The sequence below is a fragment of the Lampetra planeri genome, unplaced genomic scaffold (assembly GCF_965212315.1).
Source record: "Lampetra planeri unplaced genomic scaffold, kcLamPlan1.2.h2 scaffold_819, whole genome shotgun sequence".
Classification (NCBI taxonomy): domain Eukaryota; kingdom Metazoa; phylum Chordata; class Hyperoartia; order Petromyzontiformes; family Petromyzontidae; genus Lampetra; species Lampetra planeri.
The window spans coordinates 1-11,242 of NW_027615641.1; the positions used below are offsets into that span (position 1 = coordinate 1).

An 11,242-nucleotide genomic window follows, 5' to 3' on the forward strand; every position below is an offset into this window, starting at 1 on the left:
TCTCCAGCTTGTAACATAAAAAGACTGATGTTGAAAGAACACTGTAAAGTCACGAGAGTAACTTCATGTACATCTATAGATAAGATGTGAATGACGGGCCTGAAAATGTTAAAATCTTAATGTTTAATTACGATGACATGTTGATTTTGCTGAGATCTAAACCCAAGAAAACAGGTGAGGCTGTCAGGATTAAACCTGTTAGTCCAGGAGCTTTTCACCACATGAAGCTCATGATTTTCTTATTCTCCCGAATCTGACATGAAAAAGCAAATGCAGATTCCCTGCTTTAATTAATACTTTGTGTTCTAAATGAGCCACAATCTGGGTCAACTTGAAACAGTGCATTTATCAAGGGAAAGGAGGCGATGAGAGGAAAATGTAAAGCGGAAAGGCCTAGAATAATTTCTTTTTAATATGCTGCAGGTTTTGTTCACAGGTATCATACGTCATACTGCAGAGGACAGGATCAATAACGTACTGTTTTATACCCAGCTTACGTCCTCTAAAATGTATGTTCTGTTTTAGCTACTTTCTCTCAAACCACGTGAGCTACTACACTCCAGAGTGTTTTTTTTCATAGAATGATCATAGTGACATCATTATTATCAGTACAGTTCTGTTTTTTTTTTAATAATGTCAATGGGATTTACATCTATCATAACATAATTTGGCATACAGTATATATGAGATCAATTTAAAAAGTCTACTTCCCATCCTGAGGGACAACAACTACAACTATGCATGATTATTTAATCCATCACAGTGTCCGCAGCCACACAATTTCTGCACCAAATGTTCAGAATTAGACTATGGAAAGAATTTATTTCATCATCAAAAACAAGGAAACTCGCCATGAGCAACACTTTTATGAGTTATTATTTTCATATCCCTTTTTCATGATGCCTCCCTCTCGGATTCCATTATTGCTGTTCATATAATACGTCATCTATATATGAGTGTAACTGTTTTAGCCGCCCTTTGGTGCAGTGTAGTTTATCTAATTACATCTGCTACACAAACATGACTGCACAAATACAGGCAGGCCTCTCATCCTAAACAGATCCAACATATGTACAGAAAACCATCCAGAGTTAATGACACCCCGGCAGTGAGATGGGCCCACCTGTAAATGATGCATGCGCTGTTTCGACACGTGTCACAATTCGCTGTGTCTTGTCCTGTTCGGTAGGAGAGCCTGTGAACAGAAAGATAAAAAGATATATGTAATCCATGGTGACAGTTAGGATCCATGATCTAACACCTGTGGGTATCGGACAAATTCGTTCAGGCTCTTTTTTTACCCACTGTTGTTTTTTCGGGATGAAAATGCAGCAGGAGATTCCGGTCAGATTTGGTTAATCAAGTGTGTAGACTGATTTTTACATAACAGGGTTCCCTTGCTGTGCCATGACATAGCTGGTGTTTTGTGTTTCTATTCGACAGACCATAGGCAGGAAGTAGCAATGGAATGCTGCATGAATCATGTATAACCAAGAATCAATATCTTTACATAGTGTGTCTTCTTTGTCTTTCTCTTTCAGGCGAATTTGCAACAGATGTAATAATGAGGAGAAAAGACAATCAACGTGATGAATGGTCGTTCCTCTGTGTGGTTTAAGCATATTGCCCCCAAGGCTCCTGGTGGTTGAGTTGTATAAGAGCAGTAATTCTTTATGCTGAAGGAGCTCCACAAAGAATATAACATCTCTTGGGGCTCAGTGGAGGCTTATGTACAGACACGTCAGGGGCAACATTACAGGATTTTTTCCCCTCTTTTTCTTTTTTCTTTTCTTCTTTCTGGTGTATTTGCAATGTGCATGCATTTGAAACAGGTAAACATCCCAGCATGCAACAGCAGGCTGCTGTGTTATGCTGATCATGGGAGAGGGGGGCAGCATTAGAGTCACACATGTAATTGTGGCTGTCATACAGCCCTTCATCTTGATGACATGTGGGGAGAAGCTGAACCTCAACCTCTCGCCAAGACATGATAGGTGACCTCAGACAGAGCAGCGTCTGTGTGGCTGCTGATGGGGGCTCAAGGTCGGCAAGTACATCCATCCTGTCCTGTTCTCAAATGAAGTCTGTGAACAGCTGTGAGCAAGGACAGTAACTCTCTGCACAGAATAGGTCCACGCCGATGTTCAACTGACTGGATTTCTATCTGCATCAGCATCACTTAAAGAGATTTGCTCGAATAATCAAAGCATGTTAACCCACATTTATAATCACTCAAACTATTTTTTACCCACTCAGGTTGAAAACGTTCATGACCCCATGATCCAGCACTGGTGTTAAATCCCAGAATGTCACAGAGAATTATTTTATTGGAGAAAAATAATACACCTCTGAAGCTCATTCGCTAAGCTGACTGTTGGCCCAGACTGCCCGTGTCAGCTGTCCTGGGATATGTCCTGCTCTCGTCTTTCCAGTTACATTTGTCACGTGCCTGCTGCTGCTGTGCACAGAGCACAGTGTTTTACAGATAACATGGGAAGCAGGCATAGGGGACGCAGACAGGGCAGGGATCCGCAAAGATGAATTACTGTCACTGACCTGAAATGCACCAGCAGACTCTTTTGTATCTCAGTATTTCGCATGTGCAACATCTTCATAGATCCAGAATAGCTTAATTTATTCATATGTATTTTAAGCACAAAAACGTACGGCCATGCAGAAAATGAACAATCATCAGATTTTAGAATTATTTTCAGTGAGTGTTTTCTGCAGTCATACTCTCCTTTAAACTGCAAATTAAATAGAATATTAGATGTGCAAGACTACTGAAACGCTTTAATAGGGTGAATTCAGAGTAATAGTGTTTGTTACGTCAGCAAAACTTTGTCAAGTGCAGTTGAAGAAAAAAAATGAAGCGACACAGATGGTGATTAAATACATTTGGAGTTCCCTTTCATTGCAGGATGGGACTGATCAAAACACTGGGTAGGTTCATGTAGGAAGTCTTAAGAAGTGACTCACATCAGAAGTGAGTGCGCTATTTGGAGTTCCCTCTGTGCTTTCACAGTTTCCATGTTTGTCACTTGGGGGAAAATGTAATTGTGTTCTCACTCAGGTGAACACTGAGCTGGAGGTAACTCCTGTGAATGACAACATTTTGAGAAAGCTGTATTCTTGCTAGGTCATGTTTTGTGATTCTAAGTGCAATAAAAGCTGTACCAGAAAAATCACATATGTATTTACCCGTGATGACATCAGGGAGGTTTTTGTTATGTGAAATAAACCCTTGACGATGAGTGGCGTGCGACGATGCCTCTCTAATAACGTTGATGCAACAACACGTGGAGGCACAACAGCAGACACAGCTTTGAGGAGATGAAAGGCAAAGTCTGATGAGGCTGCACTAATTGGGGCTTTAAAACTTGACTTCCGCTCAGCAGCACAAGGGTGCCTGCTTCGCCACTGGATATGGATACAACTTAAACACGATTTTGCTTGTGTTCCCTTGGTTTAGCAGATGGAATACTTTGGTTGTTACAGTTGCACTACTGTAAAACGGCGGCTGAATTGTAAACATCCTTTAAGGTTACATCTTGAATGAAATATGCCATATCAAGGATGACCTCGGACTAACTCGCTCTGGCACAAAGCAGCAATACAACATAGTGTGTATTTGATACGCCTCATTAGACCTTCATGGGTTCATCAATGTGTGACACATCTGTATATACTACTGCTTGAAAAGGTAATTGTTGTATCTTACAACACTGTTGATCATTGTACTACAAATATATCAACATTGTCATACAGCTGAAAGCAAAATCTGACAGGTCCTAAATGCAGCTTTAAACAGACTGCTGGTTGGCAAGACAGATGTGACAGACTTTAAATTTGACCCGTCATCTTCCGATGCGATGGCAATGTTTTTTTTTTTTTATCAGGACATTGCTGTTTTTACCTTCTTATAAATCTCATAACCATTTGACTAAAGCGTCTGATTCACAGCCTGTTCGCCTGCGTGCTTCATCAACCTCTGCTGAAATGTGAAAACACAGACGTCACTGCAGCAATCGCTCGGTGGTGTACGGGGATGTGACAGGAACTGGTAATGCGGCAAGTCAATGCAAACGTTCGGAAAATGTGATGTGTTTGTTTCCTGGGGGACCAGGAGAGCGTACACTGGACAATACCAACACGTCATACTCCACCACTGGCTGATATAAATGGAGACTGTAATATGAAGATCTGGATGTACCATTTGTACCTACCGCACATGTTTTGTGGAGCCTGTAATGTTTGTTTGCATGAAGTATGTAAAGCTCAAAGTACTCACCCCTCTCTCTGCGCTTCACCTTTCTCCAGCTCCTGAATAACTCCAAGCAGAACCTTGATGGTCTCCTGGCTCGAGCTGATGAGACTCTCCATGGCCTGCAGCTGTGCTTTGATATCTTTGTCTCCAGATAAGGGTATTATCTGCTGCTTGCTCCCTGCTCTGGGGGCTTCTGTAACTCCAGGAGGAAAGCCGTCGTCCCTCCCAACAGTTTGCTGCAGTTTAGAGGAGGCTGACATATGCCTCATCCGGCAGAGCCCCTGTGACTGGACAGAGCATTTGGCACCGTGGGGAAGAGTTTGTGAGTGCTGTTCGTTTAACCGTGGCCCCTTCTTCCTTTTACAGCTCATCGAGGGGGCTTCCTAAAGACTCTACCTGTGTTAGAGAATTCCACGAAACCGGCCCTGTGCCCTTTGACCTTTCCTGTGAATACTCAGAGTTCGCCAGCTGACGCTTTGAGGAGGTGCCAGCATCCATGTCTTCTTTAAGTAATCCTTTGTGTTTGGTCCTCACCCCATAAACCTGGTACTCTGGTTCGCGTTTGGAAGGAGGGCTGTCCGGGTGGCACTCGTCCGAGAAATGTGAGCCCGGACACGAGGGTCCGTCCACACAATTGGCACTGGAGATCAGATCCTCTGTGTCACTGCTGTCATCAGTGTGGTGAAGCAAGGCTTTGGTCTGGCCCACAATCTTACCCTTGCACTCAGAGGACTCCCCGACATGTTGTCCGTCCTCTCCTCCTGCTTTTATATCACTCAGAAAACCATTGTTTTGTCCTTTGTAATCTTCCACCAAAGCAGTGTGTTTAAATGTGTGTCCTTTTTTCCTCTCAAAGGGAAAAGTCTTGTATCGTTTCGTAAGGTCCGGTGACGTCTGTACACCCGTGCTCTTGGTCACATTTGGGATAGATCTTCTGGCAGGCATGGTCATATACTTTCGGTGTGTCACTTTGCAAGAAATGGATCTGGAGTGTTTCCCTCGATGCTCATTCTGAGCGTCACAGATATCCTTGAAACGCACCTGTAAGGCCTTGTTCCTCTTCTTCACCTGCTGTCCGGACTGCAAGTCGAGGCTGTCTGCTGGGGCGATCTCTGAATCTGAGTCGTCGGAGTTTGAGAGAACAACACATGTGGTGTCCTCTTTGCTCACCATATTTTCTGTAAAAGGTAAAAAAAGAGTATAAAAATGTTGGCCAGTTCTCGGTGGCGAGAACATATGTGGTTTTTAATTTTTAGTTTGTAGTATTTTTACCGTGAATGAATAAATAATAGAATAAGAACACAAGGCATTACCATTTCATTATTGTCTATAATCACCAAACACATACATCACGTAGTTATGGCATCAATTCCACACAGACACTATAAATTATTTTTCAATCTGTGATGGTTTAACAGCACACGACTGGGGATTTGGCTCCAGCTAGCTCCTGCTCATCATCCACACTTAAACACTCATCAATAAACTCAATCATTACACTAGTGTATAGCAGGTGCTTTTACAGTCATCTCATTATCAATGCTTTTATCAGACATAGGTTTGTACAGTGCTGCGTTCTCTCTAGATTCACTTCGACACAGCTGTGTGAAGGAATGACCACAATGCAACTGATGTCTGACATGGTGGAAAGAAAAACATCAGAGAGAGCTAGGTAGTCATTTTCATATGACAGAACAACGTGTGATAAATAAACTCCAATGAATCATTTACTGCCGCACAACAACAAGCTGCTACTGGTGTCGCAGCTTCTCTAAAACTAATCATGTTTTATCATTGGCACACAATGTAAATCCGTCAGTGTGACTGTTCGGGGGGGAACATTTACACTGACGAGGTATCGCCTGGGTGTCAGTTTCATTGCATCTACGAAACTTGCAACTTGCTGCAGTTACATAATAAATGAGAAGCATAAACTGAGAAAATAATGCGTGTAATGTGGAATGGATGTTTTCCCGTTGTGATTTTATGACTCAGCAACAGCTGCATAATACAACATAGTACAATCCCATTTTCTATGTATGTTCTCTCTCTTTCTCTCTCTCTCTCTCTCTCGCCCTCTCTCTCTCCCTCTCAGACTCTTAATATAAAATGTGATACTGTATTCCTTGGGACACTCGCCATGTGTTTCACCTTGCATCCTGTCCCCCGGCAACCTGACCTCAGCTCCAGCTCATGATGAAGTAGAATACATTTAAAGGCAACTATGTGTCATCTTTCCGCATATTGTCACTTAAAAACTGCATGCCAACAGCTTCTATTTTGGCTGTAGGTCACTGCAGTGAAATGAGTGTCAGATGAGGACAAATTAAAACAACAACACATGGAAAGGCTTAATCTCATTATGCACCAACAATATGATCTGCTGTGTAATGAATTTGCACACAGTTGTTTTGAACTCAAGTGGAGCTCAGTTTTATTGGGGGTGGTATTTGTTCTCAAGTCTACTGTAGCTTGGTATGCACATTGATTTTTATGTAAGTTGTTTGTCATAAGCAGCTCCGCAGACAAAAGACTGATTCACGCGGGATCCTCGTTCACTCTCAGGATTGGCAGTCTTACATCACTGCTCCGGCAATCACATCTGAAAGAGGTCTCCCTCAAGTGCAGGCAGTGATGTGGGACAGGTAAAGCAGCTAAATGGTAATTCACTCAAAGGGAATCCAGAGAGAAGAGAGAAGCTTTCCTGTGACTTATTATTATTGCCAGTCAGATATGCAGAGAGGGAGAGTGGAGCAAGAAGAGGCAGGGACTTAAATGACAGATATTGTCAGATAGTTGAACGTGAATCTCCTTTGCCGTGTGATCTTCTTTCTCCTCCTTCTCCAAGCTCTCCTCCTCCTTTTCTCAAAGCAAGCTATATCTCTGCTAATGACCTGAGGTCCTTCCCTGATTTGGCTTCAGCTATCCAAAGGATTATGAATAATGCATTGACTCTAAAATTGCAAAAGTAATCCTCTGAAATCTCCTTATGTACGCTGGCAGACCACGTTGTCTGTTTCCAGTTGCCCTTCGGTTCTTCATACTAAAATGCTGCATGTATAAGAAAAGAAACACCTTCCACTACAGTACTGGGATTGATTTATTATGAAAACACTTGTTGTGGAAATATGGCTGTTTGAAAGGAATGTTAATGTATGATTGGATCCATTTTCCATGCAATCGCAGGTCTACAACATTGCTGACTCATAATTTATGCCACATCATGGAGCAGGGAGGGAGAGAGCAAGAGGAAGACGACGTTGCTTATATCCCCTTACATCCTCGACGGCGTATATGAGCAGAGTAATTACTTAAGTGTATCTGCTGGGTATTTACACTTAATAACCCTGTCTAGCCATTCTCTTTGGTGGTTAAATGATGCTATGATGGGGTCTCCCCAGTCTTCAGACATAGAAACCTCCAGTGCAAACTGTCACACTGTTCCATTGTGAATGCTGCACTCGCCATTATCCCACGGTGCAGGGCCCCTCATACTGTGTGGTGTATTTGTTTTGCTATTTGCATACATCTCAGTACAAGGGCAAGATCTTACTGCAGCGTAACAATGCTGGAGTCCAATCCATCAGCTAGTCTGAGATATTAAACTAGTGGTACAGTATATACTGTAAGTACTGCCTCTCTACAGTCCGGTTTAATTTTCTTCTAAACACACCATCACACCATGGCACCATGGAGCATCATCCTCTAACAACAACGTAAGCCAGTCTTTTTTTTTTTTTTAGCAGCCTTTTGTTCATTTTTTAAAAGCAGACAATTTTAAGAGCCCAACTGTCATGGGCATACAAATGCACTGACCTCCATCCCGTGCTATTTGTATCTACTCTGTGTGCAGCCCACACCTGTGAAAGTTGGCTTTATGACATTGTTTTAAAAGATTTATCACTGAGCAGCACTTTCCCTTATAGGGGAATAGTGGGAGGTTTTGAAAAAGCTCCCATCTCTTGGATGAGAGCACTGGCTGTGAAATGGATCCCTGGGAAAAGTAAGTTTAGAGTGACAGATATAAAGAAGGATACATGGGCTTATTTGTAATCTCCCTCGTGCTTGTGTGCCTTGCTCTGTTGTTTTTTTTTTAAAGGGGCTGGGCTGTGGACCGACATGTGTACTCATGTCAACCCAATGATTAACTCAAGTATATATCATGGTACATATGGCGTGAAAGAAAGAAGATGCTGAGATAGACAAGACGCAGTGTGTTTGGCATACTGAAGCTGTAGCCCTTCATTGTTTGTCATTGTAAGTAGCCAAGAAATGACGTGTAGAAACAGAGATAGAGAGAGAGAGAGTGTATGTGTGTGTGTGTGTGGGGGGGGTGACAAGGACCGAGAGTGCACAATATAAGTGCAGCTTTGTATGTTATGCAGTACCCTTGAGCTTCCAAGATCACACGTACCTCTCATTTCAGTCTTGAGGATCGCATCACTCATCGCATATGAATTTGTCACAGTCTGCGGCACTAGATATGATAAGTCTTTCCTCATCATTTTTACAGTCATTGAAAGTATATACAATGCTGTGTGGAAGAGCACTCATCAATATTCATCACTGGAAAGCCTAGACAATTCAAGTGACAGAAATCTTGATAATCAGCTTCCGCCTCATCACATAAATACCACGTCTGTCAAAGGCTGCAAAGACATTTGAATAACTTGGAATATGTGGCGTTAAAGAAAAGCCTTTGCTGTGTTCTCATACTGTATTAGTTATTAAGCAATCTGTATGTGAATGCAGAAATGTCATCATCGATAATGTAGCCATGTCTAATGTATACAGCAGTATACCACGCAAAACTATCAGAGACACGTATTTTAAAACATGTCATGCTTGCTTACGATCGCCTCTTTGATTCAAATAAGTTTTAAACAGACATACCACTGCTGCATCCTGCACTCTTTGCAACAAAATTATGTGCCACTGCAAACAGGAAGAGTCATTCCTACCTTGAAAAACAGATCAGGGGTGCAAAGGACAAGAAAGCACAGATCCCCTGTAGAGCCAGTGATCCTCCATGTATTCATTGGGAGACAAGTTGTACAGCCAGAGAAGCTTTTACAGGCTGCGGAAGGTCTGTGAAAGAGGCAGCCAGCGCGGTGACAGCTGGAATAGTTGTGGCACATCCGGCAAAGAATCAGGTTATTAGGATGAGAGAGGGAAAAACAGCAGACAGACATTCCCTCAAAACCTCACCAGGACCTTACTGATATCCCCCTCCTCTTTCAAGCCTCCCCCACTTCTCCCTTATACACCTCATTCAAGCATCACTGACACTCATTCGCTCATGTCCCTGCACTCACCGGGAACAGGCACTCACACGCGCAGTGGAGATCTCCATCTCGCGGTACTGCTGCTGTTGCTGCAATCCCTGTGCATTTGTGATTGAGTGCATGTGTGTGGAAGAGAGGCAGGGAGAGGATGGGCTGGTAGGTGGGTGGGTGGGTGGGTGGCCGCACTGGCTGTGGCAAAGGGAGGCAGCAGGAGGACGGGGAGTGGAGAGGGACTCTGAATTCTGCTCGGCAGAGTCAGAGTTGCCAAGCTGAACCATCAGTGAAGACCCCTATTACTTGTCCTCCACAGGAACAGACACTATTATGTAATCTGGAAGGCTTCTCAAGACGTTGGGGAACGAGAGAGAAAGAGAGAGAGAGAGATGGGAAATAATAATGCATTGTGCTTTTAATTGGATGTCTCCTTCTATCCCCCCATCCCGCACATCTGACACATTGTTTATGAGTGGTGGTGAAGGGGACCGAATCGAGCGGAGGGGAAGAGAAGTGGCTCTGTAACTGCACAAAGGGGAGAACAGAGGAGGCAAAGATCCAGCAGGGCAGCCGTGTTAATGAGAATCTGAGTCAGGAGAGAAAATGAAATGATGAGGGAAAGTAATAGAGACGGTGAGACAGAGAAAGGCAGAAATGCGCTTCCCCTGGTAAAAAAGGAAATATTGATTTATTTTCCAAGATTTCTCTAGATTTCTTGGAGCGTTGTGGCTTAATGATGAAGTGTAAGTCCTGTTAAGAGAGCAAATGTATGTAATACTAGGAATATTTATTAGTGTAATCCGGATCCAACTGAACTGCAGTGAATATTGCATTTCATAGGGAGTGTTGGTGATACAAAATCATCAGAAACCACAAGTACACTAGTAGACACAGAAAGTAAATGACCTGATGTTGTAAAGTGCTGAAGTGATGCTAATGTGATGCTAACGTAGACAAGCTCAGTGACAGAATATGTTTATTGCTATTTGATTTCTAAATGCAGCCTGCAACCATTTTCTGAAAGTCTGTCAAGTTGTGTTCATGGTTGAAATAGATATCAGTGGAAACACAACAAACAAGAAACCCTAAAAATAAAGAAATAAATTCAAGGAGAATTTAAAGTTTTAAGAAGTCCTTCATTAGATAGCAATGACCAATGACCTGGAAGGGTCTGCAGTAAACTACCAAACGGGCTATCCCGCTGTCGGTACTTAGCTTTCCTCATCAGCCATCCCGTTTGTTGGCCCCTGGTGATTCAGAGGGACGTCTGAAGGGAGGTGTACTTTTCCAGGAAGTCTGTCTGAAGTTAACTTTCATTTACTCACTTTGTATTTGGGCGCTGCAGTTAGGACGGCCATACAAACGCGATGTTTTATCATTTTTTGCTTGTATAAGCAACCTGGAGCTAAACAAAAGAAAAGCTATTTCTGATGAGTTTTTTTCTCCTCCAAATGGCAGAGGGGGGAGCGGTAGCCGCAGTGATCTGCTGACTGCTTTCTTATTGATTTAAGTCTGTCCTCCTCGTCCTGGCTGTTCATAGGCCTGTGACGATCTTCTGGCTACGCTCACTGCATGCACGTCCTCACGCGCCCGAGCCACAGAAAGCCCCCCCAGCCGTCCCCCACCCCATGCTCAACACCAACATAATCTAACCGTGCACAATGAGTGGAAAAACCAGATGACAAGAGGGGACGCT

The 11,242-nt window shown here is 43.0% G+C and overlaps 1 protein-coding gene across 1 annotated transcript; it reads right to left on the minus strand.

Annotated features, from left to right (window-relative positions):
* Window positions 1-1,123: 1,123 nt before the first annotated feature.
* On the minus strand, window positions 1,124-5,440 carry LOC144742019 (inhibitory synaptic factor 2A-like; the record flags this gene model as incomplete). Its single annotated transcript, XM_078624516.1, is given in 3 exon segments — window positions 1,124-1,195; window positions 4,292-4,650; window positions 4,652-5,440. Coding segments are annotated over 3 exon segments (1,220 nt in total), but the record flags the coding sequence as incomplete, so codon positions are not given.
* Window positions 5,441-11,242: the final 5,802 nt, after the last annotated feature.